The sequence below is a fragment of the Corapipo altera genome, unplaced genomic scaffold (genome assembly GCF_003945725.1).
Source record: "Corapipo altera isolate COAL_440 unplaced genomic scaffold, ASM394572v1 0, whole genome shotgun sequence".
NCBI classification, from domain to species: Eukaryota; Metazoa; Chordata; class Aves; order Passeriformes; family Pipridae; genus Corapipo; species Corapipo altera.
The window spans coordinates 27,060,510-27,080,359 of NW_020884872.1; the positions used below are offsets into that span (position 1 = coordinate 27,060,510).

General features: G+C 41.5%; 1 protein-coding gene across 5 annotated transcripts in view; it reads right to left on the minus strand.

The window, feature by feature from the left end:
- LIMS1 (LIM zinc finger domain containing 1) overlaps positions 1–19,850 on the minus strand; it is a 70,387-nt gene that overhangs the window by 22,100 nt on the left and 28,437 nt on the right. The window contains exon 1 of one of the 5 annotated variants that reach the window (XM_027643483.1): positions 11,788–12,006. The exons of 3 other annotated variants lie outside the window; for them this stretch is intronic. In XM_027643483.1, coding sequence (XP_027499284.1) covers positions 11,788–11,891 — 104 coding nt within the window. In that variant the 5' untranslated portion in view covers positions 11,892–12,006. Of the gene's footprint in view, positions 1–11,787; positions 12,007–19,850 lie in introns of those variants that run through there. One more of the 5 variants, XM_027643494.1, reaches the window with a different exon arrangement.

Below are 19,850 nucleotides of genomic sequence, written 5' to 3' on the forward strand. Positions count from 1 at the left end.
AGCAAGAAAGGAGCTTGACAGGAGTTTAAAAAGGGCCTTTCTGCTATTGGTGGAAAACACAGTTTTTACTGTGAAGGTTTGGTAATCCATAAATCCAGTGCAGCTGGCCATCTTTCTCTTTTCTGTCATTTTGCAGGAGGCATGCTGCCAAGATCTGAAATATTTAGTTAAAAATACACTGAATTTTCATTAGGGAATTCTAGGTTACCCTGAGGTGAAACCATCCACGGGGAGTCAGAAGCATGTAAGGGGTCGTTGATTTGCAGCAGCAGCTTCCCAAGGGCACTCTCTGGGATCTGGGACAAAACCTACCAGCCTGTTGTTAAGGACACAATGTTATGGGCAAAAGGGAGAAGTTGAGTGTTTAAGTGGAAAAGGTATGTAGGAAGGAATAAGACAGAGAGTCCTCCCTGGCACACTGAGGATTTTATCAGAAATCAAAATTGATGGTAGGGAAGGTGCTGAAAGAAATGGCAGACGAATGAAGGAGAAGTATCCCACTGTGGTTACGGAGAAGGGCTTTGGAAAACAATAGCAAAAATAGCCACACTGCTTAATCATTGCTGAAGGATAACTGCCACCTCACTCGACCCTGCTTTCTCTGGAGTTTTCAGATCTGGCTGCCTGTGCTGGTGGTTGCCAGAGGCAGATGGGGACTCTTACAGAGAAGGCTCGTGGCTGGCCAGGCCTGCTGAGCATTTCACTACATGCCACAAATAGACATGCTGAGCAGTCACTGCTCCAAACAAGGTGCTTGGCAAAAGCAGCTGCTGCTTGGCAACCCTCTCGTGCCACTGTGAAATATCACTGCATCACCGGTGCTGTTAAGAGGCCAAATGACCCATCAGGACGTGCGGGGGAGGGGGGAAGAGTAATGACAGTGCCTCCCTCCACTTCCCCCGTCGTAGGTAGGTGTGATTGTGATTTTATTTCAACAATATATTAACAGATGCTATGCAATGGCTCTCAGACACAAAATACAGAACTACTAGAACAGAAATCTGGCTGCAAAATAGGTGTGGGCTCGCAGTGGCCTGCTCTGATTTCTGCACCAACATTTGAAAGCACTAATTGACCTTTTGTGTCTTTTTTTAATTGAGGTTAAAAACACTCTTGGGTTCTGGTTGCTGCAATTGCTTATCTCTTAAGCAATAAAATACTTTCCATGTTAAGCTGGTCTCCTAAGACAGTTTGAAAGAAGGTATAAAACTTTTCTACAATAAAAGTGCACATTACAGGTAGGATTTTCACATGTGCCCAGCACTGCTCTAACTTCTGTTTCTATCAAAAATGACAGAAGCTGTCTTGAAACCACTGCAATAAAAAGTCAGTGAATTTTGAGTGCTCCTAAAAGTTTCACCCTTTAGTCTTCACCACAAAAAGCATAATTAAGCTTATGTGGTGGGTGTTTAAATAGGGCAAACAAAAAGGTAACTCTGTATGTTTCATATACTTCAATACAAGTTTATTCCAGTATAAACATGTCCAAAAAATGCTTTGGCCTCCACAAACAGAGAAGGTTCACATTCCATCTCTCCATAAGGAAGTAAATATAACTGGAATAGACAGGTAAGCACAATGTTTTACGATCCATTCAAGCACAGTGAAAAATCAGTCTGATGGAATTTGTAGAAAGGGAGAGCAATATGTGAGTGTAAGACTTTCCTGTTGTAAGTAATATTTCAAAAAAACTATTGTGTTTTCTTCCTGCTGGTTACAAACCTTACCAAATGAAGCCATGTTTTACGTAACCAAGTATTGACTTCTTCTGAGTACTCTTTAAAACAAGTGGTACTCTTTAAAACAATCATCTCTTCCTCCCCCACTACTATTTTTTTTAATCTTATGCAGACGGGAAAAACAAAACAACAGAAAGACACAGTACCATGTATGAGAAGCTCATGATCTTTCCATGTGTTGCATGAGACACAGCGTACTCTTGGTTATTCTTAAAATTTGCACCCTGTGTAGTTGACTGTAATGTATACTTAACTATGGTAAATATACCATATCTGAATTCTTCCAACTCTGTACATTTTAAAGATGCATTTACACTGATGCAGTTCCTGTAACAACATTTATAGCCCTATTTCCACTTTAAGAATAAGAAAAAAGTTCAGCTACTCAATACTATGGGCTTCACATCAAATGTCTCTGAGACACTCATCCTGAAAAGAATGATATTTTCAAGCCCAAAGAGACAAGATCAGGCCCACTATGCCCCAAAAAAGTGACAGGACAAGAGGAAATGGCCTCAAATTGCATCAAGGGAGGTTTAGATTGGACATTAGGAAAAATTTAGTCACTGAAATGGGCATCAAGGATTGGAGCAGGCTGCCCAGGTAAGCGGTAGAGTCACCACTCCTGGAGGTATTTCAAAGTTGTGTAGATATGGCACTTGGGGACATGGTTTAGTGTTTGACTTGGCAGTGCTGGGTTATCAATTGGACTCAATGATCTTAGAGGTCTTTTCCAACCTAACTGATTCTATGACTTTAAAATGCTGCAGTATCTTATATCTTGAGTAAGTTTCATACTACCAATATTCAGTTCACGCCATCTGTCACTGAAATCCATCAAAAACCTTCCACTGATCCTTAGTGTAATGGCAAATGCCAGGCTCTGATTCTACCTGAGCCATCTGCCTGCACTGCGTGCAACTGATGTTTTGATAAGCTGAACACCATGACCTGAGTGGTTCATCTGGAAGCTATAATTAACACTATGACTAAACATAACAAACCAGCTATCAGGTGAGACTTCCAGTATGTCCATGCAGCTTCTTGTAAGGCAGAGAACTGCAACACCAGGCTTCCCAGCTCACAGCAACATCTTTATTATAGTTACGTTTCTACTGGAGACACCACGCTGAGGACTGACCTTCAACTTTACTAACCAGCACATCACTTTCACACATATCTTTTATTATTATTTTATTACTATTACTCTACACTTCCAGTAACATAAGTATTTCTCACCTTCATTAGTTTGTGCTCCTATCCTATATAAGGAAGTGCAAAGTTCTTCATTTCCTGAATTAATTTGTTTTGAGTAGAACTAGAATGTGTTAAAGAAAACATGTCCTCAGCTGCTCCTCTTCTCTTGCACACATATTAAATTGCAATTATTAGTCACTCTAGGTTTTGGTTTTATTTTTCTCTTCCTACATTCACTACAGCATCACCAGGCTTTAAAACCAGTAGAGGATGGCAGACAGCTGAGCCATCTTCAGTTAACACTGCGGAATTAAATAATGGCCCTAATATTCAACAGTCAAGAGAAAAAGCAGATGCCATTTATGTTCCTAAGATGAGTAATGTATTGACAAATAAAGCTGATACAAAATAGCATTGTTCTCCTACTTGATGTTCTTAACATTTAGGGTAATACAAACTGAAGGTCTTCATCTTGTACTGCTACTCAATACTAGTAGCAGGCCTGTCAAGTAGGAATGAATTTTAGCAGCAGTTCAAGCAAAGCAAGACTTCCATGAATTTTGCTAAGGGAAGGTTTTGGTTAATATTACCAAGTTTTTTTACAGTAACAGTTTCCACCCTGTCATGGTTTAGGAGTCACTCCCTAATTGAATGCCACCTCCACCCCTTCACTCCCCCGCTTGCTTTTCTCTCCCGTTCAATTTTCCCAGAGGCTGGTGTGTGATAGGGAATATGATATACCCACTCAATCCTGTGCTCTCTAGCCCACATGTCTATGGAGCTATTTTTGAAATCAGTCCCGATGTCCAACTCAATTCCCTCTGGAGTGCCATGTTGCAACAGGACTTGCTTGTCAAGGCCCAAGATGGTATTCTGGACAGTGATGTGAGGCACAGGGTGCGTCTCCAGCCATCCAGTGGTAGTCTCCACCATTGTCGGCACATAGTGCTTGCCTTGGTGGGTTTGCAGCAGTGTGATGTAATCAATCTGCCAGGCCTTCCCATATTTGTATTTCGATCATTGTCCACAACACCATAGAGGCTTCACTTGCTTGGCCTGCTTGATTGCAGTGCGTGTTTCAGTTATGGATAACCTGGGAGACAGTGTCCATGGTTAAGTCCACCCCTCAATCACAAGCCCATCTGCATGTTGCATCTCTTCCCTGATGATCTGAGATGTCATGGGCCCACCAAGCCAGAGATAATTCACTCTGTCCAGATCCACCTGAGACACTTCAATCTTGACAGCTTGGTCCACCTGTCCGTTGTTGCAAAGTTCTTCAGTAGCCCAACTCTTGGGTACATGTGCATCTACATAACGGGCTTTTGCAGCCAACGTCTTTACCTTGGCAGCGATGTCTTGCCACAAATCAGCAGCCCAGGTGGGTTTCCCCCAGCACTGCCAATTTGGTCTTTTTTCATAGTTCTAGGCACCCCCACATGACTTTGTTCAGGCCACGATACCATCAGTCTCCACTGGACTTACGCACTGGCCATATAAGGCTATTAAAGGGTGAGCGAGTCTTGCTGACCACTCCCTGGTTCTCCAATTCCTGAATCATCTCATGGATGGGAATCATGGAGTCTTGGTGTCGATGGTGCATTATTGTGGTAGTGATTGGTACCTGTTATTCTTTGATCCTCAGCAGTCTCACAGCAGAAGGGTATTCTGAGAGACAGGCAAGGTACTCAGCTGTCAAATTTCCTCTGTCTCTACAGCAACTATCCCAAAAGCTCAATGATGCCCTTTTGGATCCTTCAAATACCCTCTCCTGAGGAAATCTATGCCAAGGATGCATGGGGCCTCTGGGCCAGTCATAATGGGTTGGTTTTGTCATTCATTCCCAGTCAAGCTCACTTCAGCTTCCAGTACAGTCAGCTGTTAGGATCCCCCTGTCACCATGTCTGTTAGCTTTGCATTTCCTAGAACAGCTCAGAGACCTCAGAAAAACAAAATGAAAAGAAAGGGAACCCAACCTTACAACCTTTAAACTTGTTCTTCCTGGTGCCTGCAAATTGGTAACTTTTATTAAGTGGTAATGCTGGAATAATTTAGCTTTTCTCTCCTGTGTGTAAATTCACTTCAGTGTGACAGACTGCACTCCAAGGACAGTTTAATTATAATGAAAAATAATGAGTAATCACAGCCCATTTTCTTTAGAGAAGATCTCTGATTAGCCATCATCAGAACTCATGAAAACAAAAGCAAAAGAAACCTACAACTTACTTTTAGTCAGCTAATGTTGCAAATAAGAGCAATGAAAATCCTAACAGTTATAATCATTGAACCTTAAAAATTTACTAAAATCATAGATTAAAGAGGAACAGTACTTTCTGCTTGGGTTGCTGTTACTCAAACAGCCATCTCTAGTCATTTGGAGTCACGGGAGGTGATAATCAGGGTGAGCAAGTCAAACAAAATCGCTTAGGAGTTGTTATGCAATGCAGGAGACAAGAGGTGAGAGAGAAGGCAAGTAAAAAAGGGTGTGTTCCTCGGGAGTTATTTTAACCCCTAGAGCAATGAAAAGTACAGCACAAATGAAAAGTAAAGCCTCTAGTCATTTCGTTATCTCAAACTAAGGCTCAACACAAATTTAAAGTATCTCAATATTAAAATATAATCATGAAGCATATTTTTGCTGGCTGGATGTTACTATAATTAACAATTCCATGTTATATTTACACGGACAAATCCCTTCTTCAATTAAAGCAGCTCCCAGACATGCCAAAGTGTTTCTTAATCCAGAGTTCCCAAGCATCTGATTCAAATGAGTATTTGTAGCTCCCAGCTCTCCACTATTCCAGCAGAGTTTTTAACCAGAGCAAATGAAGAAACATAACTTTTTTGTCTTAACACTGATTTTCAAGTTTTTTCTGCTTTAATAAATTAATGACTTTTTTACCAACGTATGGAATAATTACTGCTTCACCTGCTGACACTGGCACTATGAGCAAGTGAAACATGCTCAGGCACAGGAAGTGGCAATATAAATATTAAACTGGTGACTGTATTAAGAAACATTACCAATAGAAATCAAATCTAAGAATGTTTCCAGCTGTAGACAGATCTTTTCTTTCCTCCTTACCCTATTCTCAGTATCCTAAGGCATCTGAAATCTCAACAGGGTCCCTGGTTTCCCAGACAGTCCCTGACCAGCATCTCCTTTCCTTCCTCCTAGGAAGAGCAGGACAGATGTATGGCTGGAAACAGCTGCACACCTTGTCTGTCTGCTACACATGGGGTTTCTGATGGCAGGGTGAGGAGATTTGTGACCTCGCACAACTCCCAAATGCTGTATCTCATAAAGAAGAGACACAGCCCTACCACACAGCTGATGGGGGGATTTCATTCATTTGTTTCTTCTTATACTCACCTGCGAGCTTTGCTGTGCAGAGCCTAACCCCAAGGCTCAGTGGGACGTAAGAATGTGCTTATGTATCTTGCTTCATCTGCAAGGGAGTCTTTGTGCGTGAAATTTTGGGGCACATCCACATGCCTTCCAGCCTGGAGTCAATGTGCAAGGCAGGTGGGAGCCTGAATAGATCCAGCAGAAGATTGCCTGCACCTCCTCACGCAGATGTACCCCCATCAGTTTCAGCAGCAGAGAGCAAAAGGAATGCAGATACTTTAGACCTATTAATGTGGAAAACATCTACAGTGCTTTCTGCACAGGGGAATAGAGCAGTGAACTACCCGAGTAACTGACATCCACTGATGGAAGCTTGCCAGTGATTATTTATTGTAAATGCTGAAATTTACTGTTTGGTAAAAACTTGAGACTCTCCGAAAGTTGTTTATATTTTTAATGGCCTTTGAACACATATGGACTTCGAAAAAAGGGCTACAGACAACAGTTATCAAAATCATTTTAAGTGTTAATTGTCAAAATAAAAACTGAAGAGAAGTGCTGCTGCTTTTGCCAGTACCTTATGCTGAGCTTTGCGAATTAACAGTATCAATTTTTTCAGAAGAATCATTTTATTTTTACAAAAGCCATGGGATGAGAAGGGGAAAGAGCAAAAATAGTAAGCATACTGCTGCTGACTACTAATGATTAATCATAAATGTATGTGTACAATTTCCTTTGCATCCTGTTTGCATAGAAAAGCAAGAAAGAATAGCTCAGCACACAGAATTTTTTACACACTGTTTCCAAAGATGAGGCAAAGCAAGATCTATCAGAGACATCATCTTTTTCCCCCAAAATCTTTTCCCCCCAAAAGCTGGAAAAGAACAAGTCTTCCCCTCCATTCTGAAAAGCAGATTTCTCAGGCTGCACTTAGTTCAGTGACTGCTGCATCTGTTACAGACAGGGTGGAGAGGAAGGTGCCAGGCAACCCCCTGTACCTTGAACTCTGTGCCCGGGGAGCATCCTTCATAATTAAGGTCTATAAGCTGGTGAGTCCAGCTCAAGCAGGGGAAGAGAAGTCTGCATTCAGCATTCCTTTTTCAGTGGAGGTCTAAACCAAGAACATTTTTGTACTGCGCAAATTCTAAAAAAGGATGAGCTATCCAGACCACCTTTACATAGGGCTGGCAGGGTGCAGCTCCCTCATCATCATCATGGCTGGGCTTCACGAACGAAGATTTGGGGAGGGTTCTACCCACGTTTGTTACAAGCGCACTGGTGGCTAAAAAGACCAATAGGAGATAGACACGTCTGGTTGCAAAAGGCACAGCAGAAAGACTCCTTAGGTGGTGTATTCTGCAAGGCACGATTCTTTCTGTGTTGTCTTTTCTCCTCAAGAGTGATCCTGCGTGAGTTCTCAAAAGCATCAGCACCGTTACAGATGGTGTGTCTCCAGACCTCCTGATTGGAGGCCAGAGTAGACCAGTTATGGTGATCAATATGGCCAAGAATGAGATGTTTCAGGGAGTCCTTGTATCTTCCAGTTCCCTATAAGGTCAGTAAAGCACCAGTTGCACCTACAGCACCAGATTAAAAGACTGACAGAGAGGTTATGGGGTTTGTTAAGTGATGAATGGAGTGGGTAGGTAGAGGTAGAAAGAGAAGCCAAATTTCTCATCCCCATCAATGTGCTTGTCCTGTCAGGACAAGGGCTGGGACTTCTCTCACTTCACTGCAGCCAATGGCATAACCTGGACACGGGTTATGCCAGGAGAAAGTGGGGTGGAGAGGACGAGAGAGACAACACACTCCATCCTAGGCTAGGTTACTAAAAGAGGGGGATGAGTCCTACCCTCCCTCCCTGGTCCTGATCTTAGTTGAGCTTAGGGCTTGCTATTTACAGCTGTTGGTGGCTTCCCTTGAAATGTCCTCATCCTCCTGCACTGGATGGACTCTGGCAGTCCTTCCCAGCCCCCCCAGGTCCTCACTGCTGCCAGTGGGACAGCTCACCTGCTTGGCCACCACATTGTACCACCTGCAACAGTGAGGTACCTGGGGCAGATTCTGAGCTAGCCCCAAGCCCCAGCCTGCAAACTGCAGCAGGGTAGCAAAAGCAATGCAATGCAATCACAGCAAGTGCATGGGCAAAAAGAGCAAACCCGTGCACTAAAACAAGCTCTGCTGCTCGTAAATTGAGCCTCACAGATAGCTACAATCGCCTGAGATGAGTTCCCCTCAAGATGACCTGGCACCTATTTGCTAGAGCAAGAGGTGTTTGGAGAGCCTCTGTTAAATTTAAACATTCATTTAGGAGCTTCTATTGTAAAGGGAAATCTGACAAGCTATAAAACTTAATGGAAAGAGCCAAATTATACTCCTGCAAAGAGTCTTTCCTGCAAAGCGACTGACTCATCATAAACTGAATAGCAGATCTGGAAGACGATGATGAGGGTCAAACGTTTGGGTGCAGTGACATCAGTGGACACAGACGCAGAAGCTAAAGCTCAGAATCCTGTTGCAGAGCCCAAAGCCCCTTGGCACACAACCTATCAAGAAACTGTGTCAACACAGAAAATTATTTTTATACTGTAAAGACAATTGTTTCAAGAAATTTTGGCTTCTGGAAAATTAAATGTATGTGATAAATCTTTGTTCTGGTGCACATTTAGGAGTTTCAGTACGTTGCTTCACAGTGTCCTAATCATTAGTAATCTCAGGTGTTTTAAGTACAAATGACACTGATGTTCCCAGGAAAGAGCAAAGGAGGAATTTTGGTGCCAAGCCCCACCAAGCTGCTTTGCAGCACTGACAGTGCCAACATTTGGCCATGTATCAGTTGCAGTTTGCGGGCAACACAAGTCCCCATCCCAAGGAGCAGCATCCAGCTCCTGCTGCAATGGCCAGACCCAGGAGCTGCAACTACAGTGGTACTTGCAGCAGCAGAGCAGAGGCAGCGCAAGACACCCTGCAGTCAAGGAGAAGGCATAAGCAGCTGTCTGATGGGTTACTTACTGCTCTTTTTGCCTTACCAGAGCAACAGCCCAGAATAGATTCTAGGAAACCACCACCAAAGGAGACACATACCCCAAAAAAGGCTGCAGAGAAAAATCTCATACTGTGGTAAGGTGTAAAAGGCTCTAAAATGAAAACTGGCAAATACCATGTATGACCTTAACAAAGGATGATTTAAATCTTACTTTTTTTCCCCCAATACAGAAATTCTCACAGGCTATCCTGAGGAAATTGGCATCTCAAGTACATATTGGTTCAGGATTAGAAAAGTAGGGTACGTGAACCAAAAAAGCAGCTTTCAGTTAACTGTTGCTCAAGGGCTAATATTATTTAACACGTGGGTTAATATGTATGTAAAACAAAACACAAAGGCATTAGAACAAAGAACTGGAGAGAGACACTATGGGAGGGGATTGCAAAGCCATGGATGACAACCTATACGCAGTAGACATTAAAGAAACCTTGTGTATTCCTTGTGGACTTTAGATACCCTGAAAGTATTTGCTAAGGACAGGCATCTAAGTGTCACTGGGGAGAACACATGGAAAAAGCTAAAGGCTTCCAGTTTTAGAAAACTAATGAGCTTTTCCTCTTTGTTCCCAACAGTTCTTTGCCCTGTTGTTATGTCATTATTTTGTATTTATAATGCCATAACCTTTTGTCATGGAGAATGAAATAAAACTGACAAATAAGGCTGCCTGGCAACACACTGAAATATCACAAAATGGATTAGGAAGGAGCAAGGTTTAGTTTAAATAAGAATCAGCTTAAGCTATTAGCAAATACAGGATAAGCTCTGCCTGTAGGTACATGCTGACCCCTGCTCTAGGAGCATCATCTGACCATGCTCTATTCACCCTCTTGTACCTCTAACACCCTGACCTGAGTTGATTCACCTGTCCTCTGATTTGCTATTTCCTCCAGCTTGGATTTTATTTCTCTAGATTGATCCCTGTTTCACATATTTCTCATCTCTTAGGATGATCATCTTAGGAGGTCAAAACGTCTAGACTTATACTGGTGCAGACAACCCACCCCTTCCTCCTATCCAGCCCAAAATGGTGTTATTCCCATCTTGGATGTGCATGCTAATAACAGCAACACAACCAGAGAGAGCTAGTACTCATGTTTATGTATATGCTTTAAAAAGCAGCTTCTCCCCCCTTAATAGAGCTATTCTTCCTCATGGCTAGTTTTGTATAAAAGAAACTAAATATAAGAAAGTCAAGAATCTCTGGACATCTCTTACTCTACTTAGTCTGGTTAGTCTTTTATCTACAGTTATGTGAAAATAATACATACTCCTCATGCTATTAGAAATCCATCTAGGAAATCAATTCAGAATTAATACTACAGATAGATACCAAGTACACATATCAAACCTGCAAGTTAACACGTTCCTAGAAGTGATCTGATATTTCTGATATTTCATGGCAAATAATCTTAGTACGTTACAATCATGCATTTTGCCACAATAATTTTTAATTAACGTGCTTAGTTATAACCAAAGGGCAAGTCTCTCAGATCTGAATTACCATTCTTCTGAAATTGCTAACTCAGTTAACAAAAACGCAGTAACAAAAACCTTTTAACTTGCACAGCACTCCAAACTGATGCAGAACAACCACCAAGGAAAAATAATCTAAAAATACAATGAGACAGGCATTAGGAGATAGGAAGTACTTCCTCTCCACAGAGGCTTTTGTTAGCAGACACACAAGATTCCTTTTCTGAGGAGCATGAAGTGGAAACAGATTGCTTTCAGTCCGAGCGCACTTATAAAAACACCTTTGCATTTTTACTTTTTTTTTTTTGGTGTCTGCTCTTAGGTTACAAACAATTCTTTAATCTTCCTGCTCCAAACAGTCGCTTTTTGCAAATTCACTGTTACTCTTTTCAAAAGGTTCATAGCATCAGGAAGAAAATCCCAGACACTAAATGGCTTTCCGATTTTTGGTCACCCTTCCTGAGTAAGGTCAGGTTAAGTGGTCCTGCTGCATTCTTTTGTCTAAAGCCCTTTCCGCAACAAAGAACCCCCCATGAAGAAAGCCAGAGCCCAGCAGCCACCCCAGCTCCACAAGACCAGCCTGGCACAGGGACTACGCCAAGACCCCCAAGAAGCAGTACAACCCACAGCACCTGGGTGACCAAGAACTAGCTTCAAAGCAGACCAAGTAAAGTTGCCAGGCTCTGAAAAGTTTATTTACTTGCAATGCTGGCTGTCAGAAGGGATCCAGAAGCAAACACTGGCTAACATTTGCCCTTCACAGAGTCAGGAAAGGCTGTCATACCACTGCCAGTATGCACAAGGTCGCTGTATGGCTCCTGTTATCTCTCCTTCAAGGTTTTTCCTGTAGTGCTTCGGGACTGCTTCTCAAAGCACGTGTTTTGCAGTGACTTTCCACATCTGTGTTTGCGTTTTGTTTGTTAAAATTACCGAAAAAAGCGGGCAGCAGAGAAGGGCTCAGTGCCCCAGCCGTTCACACTCACCTGAGATTCTCTTCGTGTGACCCGGGCAGGACACTATCGGGGCGATCCCGTCTCCTCCTGTACAGACCTGAATGTGACAACTCTTTCAGCTGCAAGGCCGTCATATTCCTCTACCTGAAGGGCTGTTGTTTTTTTTAAAGGTGTGTGTGGGGGGGTGTTTTGGCTTTGGGTTGGGTTTCTTTCCCCCCGCCTCTTCCAGATGTTGCTGCCGAGGAGTGTGGCTGCCAAGATGCCTGGAGAGAAGTGGCTGGGCGGTGTGTCGGCACACCTGCGCCCGCCGGAGCGACCAACCTCTGCAGGCAGGGCAGGCAGGCAGCCGCCGCTGAGCTTCCTGTTTCTCATAGGTACACACCCTCCCAAAGGGCACCACATTTCCTTTATCGGTGGATCACACCTAAGGGATGCCTGCGACAAGCTCACCCCCTTCCCTCCAGCTTTCCTCAAACTCTCCCTGCTCTGACAGGCATGACCCTGCCCTGTGCTGGGCAAAGCAGGCGGCTCTCCCAGCGCCTCGGCAAGAAGCTACACATCTCCAGGACTGCAATGAGCTGTTAACTCTTTCCCGCTATAATTTATGACAAAAGGAAAGTCAGTAGACTTCTGAAAATTCCCAGTTACTCAAACACGTTGGCAAACTCTGTCGGGGAGGTTAAGGCAGAAAAGTGTGCCACAAAGTAACTTCAGTAACTAGCATTAAAATATTCTTTTGGAAACACAACAGCACCGTGCTTGTCAGAAATTCCTCTTTTCCACCCACCTTAGAAATCAGAAGAAAACCACAATGTAATTTTCTTCCTACTCTCAGCTATCAAAACACCACTGCTGCAACCATTTGTCACATCTTGTAGTGATGGACTGTCCCATGTAATTGTAAAACAGGAATGGAAGTGCTTAAGGTTTCCTGAAAGGCAAGAAGGTAGTTAGCAGGGAATTTTGCAAGCAAGCTCTGTGTCTCATCTCACTTAGTAATTTTCTAGTAATATATAAAACGTTTCATTTCAGGAGGCTTCAAACAGCTTATTGCTTCTTGAAAAATTTTTACAATGTCTTTGACATTATGCTCGACATATATAAACAAAAACTTAATTCAGAGTGTTTTTTCAATGAGCTTGCATTTAATAAAAGCCAAGAAACCTAATAATTTGCAAGGACTGTTTTGACTAGGATAGGAAACAAGTTCTATGTGGTATGAATTACACAGTTCATTATTAAAGTGTTTATTTTGTAGCAGAATACGTGTAAGAGTATTTTTCAACTCCTGTAACAAAAAAAAGTGTTACATAGGTAATACTGGGTATATCACTTGACACCAATTTTGTTAAGACCAGACTGAACACAAACACGGTAATTTATATAATACTATCAATGTGCTTCAGTCTGGAATGTCATCAACATACAATATTAATCACACAATGGAAAAATAACAGAAATTGTTTTGGAAAAGTAATCACATAACATGCCAAACAGATAATGGTTGCAAAAATTCGAAGTGATTTATATGATATTAGAAGGTTGCGTGCACTGAACTGTCAACAAGAAGGATACATCTGAGCTCCTGTCCCCAGAAAATAAAAGGGAAAAATCACAGTATTTGCCTAAACATGCTGCATTCCAGTATTAAATGAAATATTTTAAATTGTTTCTCCATATGCAGTAGGATAAGCTTAAACCTAATTAAATGCCAATTCTCAGCAGCCAATTAATCAGCAATTTGATGAAAAGTTAACGCTGTTATGAGTGAAGGTTAAGGACAGCACATGACATGCTCATGGCACAGCAGCTTTTATACATTGCAGTTTATTTTCTGTTTTAAATATCTGTGTACCAATGATTTATCTTTGTTCAAATGATCAATTTTAGATAATAATAATAATAATCTAAAAAGTGATGACAGAGTAGATTTTTTCTGTGAAAAAGCTCTTTGTAAGCTATTGAAATTGAACTCTTACCTACATGTGTGTTCATAGATTCTTATTCAGTACAGTGAATAAGACTGTTCAGCAAATACTGAATACTTTTGTATTAAACACAACATAAGCCTATAAAAAATTAAAGGACAAAGCTTCACCCGCTTTGCTGCAGGTTGCATTAGTGTGAAGCACATCACATTAAAACTTACATTTATTTGCATGAGTAAGCACTGTCCTTGGGCAGCCTATGGAACAACAGCTTTTACTCAAATGCCCTTGAAAACCAGAGCTGCTCCAAACTAGTATCAATTTACAACTAATACCACCAGACAGAGTATGAAAATTGAAGGAATACAAGGAGTTCACAGACAAAAATGAGTTGTTATACAGATCAAATCCACTTCAATATAAAGGAGAGCAAGATGTTTAGGTTTTTAAAATAAGACCTGGGAGGATTATTATTTCACAGGCTTCTCCAGCAAACTTCAACAGGGGTCTAAGATGATTTAGAAAATACTTTCTTGGAGGACTTGAGAACAAGCTGAAAGCTTTCTACAAGAAGAAATGCAAACCAGACTCCTTTTCTGCCTTGTGGGTTTGTCCACCAATACTCACAAGAGACAAGGTTTCAAATCTGAATTTACCCAAACAGTCAAACCTTAACTTCTGAGTATCAAATATAAGGGAGGTTTTTCTGAGAGATGCTGCAAAACACAAATGACATTTCTCCACTGAGTTGCCTAAAGACTGCCAGAAAGCAACTTGGACGGACCTGGCTCTGCAGGAAGAACTTTCCCTGAGAGTGCCTCCTGCTCCCCACACCCCTTTTTACCTTCCAGGCCTGATCTGCTGTTTATAATTCCTTTTTCGAGAGATTACATTCTTCTCGCGTGGGATGGGGCCATTTGGACCTTTCACATTCCATCAGAATTTCTGAGGACTGGCCAAGTTACCACAGTTTTTTCTTTTTACCAGTAACACGCAGCCTTCTTGTATGTCCTGTACTTTCAAAGTTTACTCTTCATTTTCCAGTGCATGACTCTTCCCTCATGCAACTGAGCTTCCTCATGCCCACAGAAAAAGCTAACTTTGCTACTGCAATCTGATGGATAAGCATAGTGTTATCAGCCTTTTAGCAGATGAAAATATCACCAGCAAAAGGTGGAACCAAGATAGAAGTATGGAGTCCTTCATTCATCACAAGCACTTTTTATTACATGGGACAATGCTCACAGTTGACTTTTCACTGCAGTCCTGCAGAGCATTTATCTTGATATACCAGGCCTGCAGTGCTCCTTAAATTTCTGTGAAAGTACTGCTGTTCTGGTGAGTGTAGGTATTCAGCAGAATTTTCCAATTTAAAAACATTTTAAGATGGACAAGTTATGCCTGGTTACTTTATGCTATGTTCAAAGGGCTGTGGAAAACATGTAGTTGAATCAAGGAATAACAAAAATACTGCCAAGTGCTTCAAATTCAATACATTTCTTCATGAGCCTGTACTACAGAGAATGCACATTAACTATGTTAACCAGAAAAGACAAAGTTTTAGGTCTCTCATTCCACACAGAAAGCTCTTTATCAATATGTTTGATCTTTTATTTGCTCTAGTGCATTGGTTTTTTTCTGGTGGTTCTTGGTTTTATTTTTTTTTCAAACTTTGAAGAAACTACCAAATTTCAATGAAATTTAGTTGAAGATTTTCAAAGCAATAGAAAAAACTGTTGTCAGGACAGCATAAACAGGCAAAAAAATAATCAGAAGAGTGTTAAAAGAAAAATATAGGAATGCCCGTAGTGTGCACACAGTTCAAAGGTGGCTGCATGTTAAAAGGGGAGGATGTTCCTCCATCCCCTCATTGCTAACCCAGCTTATCAGTGGAATAAGTTTCCAGATGAATGAGTCCAAGAGTGACGGTTTTCTACTATTTTTCACAAGGTTTGGAAGAAAAGCACACTTTAAAGTGAAGGAAAAGGTTTGTACATCAGTGAAGGACTCACTGGAGCACATGAAGGAAGGTGGCAATAACTGTTCTAGCAGTTTTGCAAGAACCCCTGAAGCACCCAGCTGACGCGCTGGTGCAAATGAACCTTCATGCCTCTCTGAAGTAAGCTGTGGAGGTGAGACCCTGCAGGTTGGTTTGGGTGTCAAGGAATAGCATACTGTACCATGGGCCCCTGCTAGGGCAGGTAGTGATAAAATGAAATGCACGAAGAGAATATCAAGCCACAAATCTAAGGACATATACCTTGAAACTAAAATTCCTAAACTTCATGAGAGACTTAATTGTTGATTCAAAGAGTTAAATAATTAACTAATTACATGTTTTCTTCCTTGTCTAATGTGACTCCAACATCTGTTTTGATGTTTCTTGCTTGGTTCTACTTAGTGATTGATCAACCCTGAAGTATGCATATTTAATTTCTGGACTAGGCTAAGTACTGAGGCACTGAACTAAATTGTGGACACTACAAAGCAGATCTTTGGATTTATGTCCATGCTTCAGCTGACCAAGCATGTTTGTTGCAATTTAACAGCAGTTGCTAGTTTTTGTTAAATCTCTTCTATGGATGGCTGTCCCTGCCATACAATGTAAAATAAAAAACTACATGACCGTTGCAGCCTGGTCTAATGGAAGCTGTCCCTGCCCATGGTGTGGGGGTTGCAACTAGATGATCTCTAAGATCCCTTCCAACCAAACCATTTTATGATTCTGTGGTGTGCTCAACACTCTCCAGAGCAGTGATGCACTCAACCCACTGAAGTCTTTTGGGATTTCAGAGGTTAAAGCAAAGGCAGGGGGGCTGTTATGGTAAGCATGGGGATCCTTTCTCAACCTGTCAGTACCAAAAACATCTCCACCTCCACTGCTGATGGGCCACAAGGTTTCGGTGAAGCGAGGCAGAGATATCCCTGCTTTTATTCCAACTATCCTATTCCAATGACAACAACAAAAAAAAATAAAAGAAAATATGAGAATATCTTCTGTCTGCCTGAAGGTGAAGCTAGGTCTTTTGCCTTCCTTCTCCAAGCTCTCTGGATGTGCTGCTCCGTGAATTCCTAAATTCAACAGAAAAAAAAAACCTGCAAAAGGCAGACTTTTCTCCAGCAAGCACAAACCTACTTTGAGCTTTACAACACCTCCCTCTACTGGGAAAATGCTGACTTTTTTCCCTGTGCCAGTATTTCTCTCTACAGCCAGCAGGAGGTACAGATTAACCCACATACGCTTTAATAATTCAGACCGGGACCAAACTGAGAGCTGAGAGGAATGACAGACCAGCGGCTGAAGATGCAGGCTAGCATTACAGCTAGCAATTTACACTCTTAATCAGTGGATGATCCGTGCATGAGTAGGTGTGTAAAGAAGAAACCATGGGACACAGCATGAATCAGTTTTGTCCTGCCATTTGTACATAAGCCTCTTTAAAAAAAAGTGATAAACAAGCTGGCAAGCGGTTGAAGCTTTAAGATGGGTGCAGCCACTCATATTGACCCTGTATTCCATGGGCTAACAACTTCAAAAAGAGAAAGAAAAAAAAACCACACCAAAAAGAGGAGGGAAGGGATATCCAATAAATTCACCATTTATATTTATTGTCATAGCCTAGAGGATGTGGAAAAACACAAGCAATTACTGATCTGCATTTTCTGGATCCAGGACCTTCCATTCAGAATAATTTTTACTGTCTTGAAACTAAAAGCCTCTTCCCAACAGAGATTTTCAAACTCAGTCAGAAATACACCTTTTACATTTAAGTACCCCTGTTTATGATGCCTGAAGATCCTAAACCTGAAAAAAAGGAGACTTAAAAGTCTTATCTTTAAACAAGGTGACTTCTGCTTGCATTCTACTACTGTAGATATTGTCTGGAAGGTTTACTTTATTCTACTGTGGTGGGATAAAACGTCTTTAGACATGAGGACAAGCCCCAGGTGCTGGGGCTTCTACTTTTTGCAGTAGAAGTTTCCCAGTAGATGCTACAAAAGACCGAAGAAGCCTCCAAGTTGAAAACAAAACAAAAACCCCAAAATAACTCCCAAATCAAAAATCAAACAAAACAACAACAATCTCCAAACAGACAAACAAACAAACAAGACAGAAGCAGAACTTAAAAATGGATGGCAAATGAAGGAAATTGCCTGGGGAGCTGCTGCCTCAGATATCCCAAGGAATCACCTGCTCTGATGGCTGGGTTTGTGCCCTGAAAGCCAATAAGCCCTTCCAGGCATGCAGAAAGGTAAACTAAGCCGTTTCAGATGGGCAATTGCTGAGACTTGGTATGGCTGGAGAGCCAGTGGGAGATCTCAAAACAGGTCCCAAACTGACTTTGCCCTTTCAGTGAAGGAATAGGAGTATTAGGCAATCTTAATTTTTCTCCAAAACATCACTCATCAGGATTAAATAAATGCAAACAAAACTACAGCAGCCTATGAACTGCTTTCACTGTTGACTGCCCAGCAATTATTCTCCTGGCCCCTTTGTTTTCCACCTCATGAATAATTTCAAATGACTAATGCTAATTACAAGTAGAGAAAGAAAAGCTTCTCATCAAGGTTTTGTGTTCCTTACACTGAAATGACATTAGACTGCCAAGGAGAAAATACAGTACACTCCCTCTGAGAAGGACAAAAGAGGCGCTGGTGACGCTGGCAATGTGCACATGCTTGAATGCACCACCACCTCCTGGCACACAACCAAATACAATCATCAAAGTAGTATGTGACACTACTTTATGGCTTCAAGTGCTGCTGTTTTAGAAGGAGAATCCAACCCTGAGCTCCAGAGCCTTTGAATGCTGATGGTCATAAGAGTGATGAGCCAAATGTCAAGGGATGGTCAATTTAGCAGCCCAGAAGAAGCAACTGTTCACAGGCTGTATGCCTGTGAACACACCATACAGCCACCTCACACAGTATCTACTGCCCAAAAAAACAAGGCAGGGAAAACACAGAGGAAAGGGGAGGAGGAGGAGGCAGTGGGGGCACAGAGAAAACACTTGGGATAGCATAGGAGGTCATACATACTGAAAATTGCTCCTATACTCTGACCAGCATTTCCAAGAAAGGTAGAGAACAGTGATTATCATCTTTAAAAGCTCTGAAACCTGCAGTATGATGATGGTTTCTAGTGTAAGAACTAATGTACTCTCTAAACCAAAGTACAGAAGGTAGATCATATATCTACAAAAAATAAAGCTGAATACATGTAAACACTTAAAAAACACAAACAAGGTTCAGTTTTTAGTGACTCAAACAAATCCTAATTTTTAAATATATACACTTTGGTTTCAAAATTATTAGAACTTGCAATCTGTATCCAAGCAGAAAAATCAATACTGAGAAAAAATTCACAGCACAAAAGAAATTAAAGTAATTAATTCTGGACATTCAGGATAATGTAAAATGGAAATGCCATCCTCCCTTCCCTTAATGCTGTAAAAATTATTTTTTGATTCAGCATAAAACATAAAAATACGATTTATTATGGATTTTTCATAATATTTTAAAGTACACGAAAAACACACTTAAGATTCTTAAATTAGAGCAAAGCCTTAAACCAAAAAAGCACAGTTACCCTACCGTACAAACCTTGCTTCGCTGGAAAAGTGTTTGATTTCTGAACATAAAGACTCCCTAAAACCATACCAGAAGCGATACAACTTCTGTATCAGCGAGACAAATCTATTCCTTCCACTGGAATTAGTTTTAGGTTCAGTTATTCCATCACAGTGTCCTCTTCCTCAGCTACTACCAATTAACTCATTGCTCAAAGAAAACCCATCAGCAACCGGATCTTCAAACAGACCACAAATGCTCTGTTCTGGGTGGGGACAAAATAGTGTCCCTAAAAACACTCACGATGAGCAAGGGATAATAAACTACTGGGAATACCAGGATACCTCTGTGCATTTCAAGAACAACAGAAGGACTTTGCTCAAAGCTCTGTTACCATGCCGTTTGCTTTTAGGACTAACAAAACCCATCAAGTAAAACTATTATCTGTCCTCTTCCTAAATCCATTTATCACCATTCCCATGTACAGATCCTGCTCCCAAGAATTTCTCTGCAAATGACTAAAAGACCATACAATTCATAGCCAGGCTGTAGGCTTGGGAGGCAGACGCCACAGCCAGACCCTCAGCCCAAGCG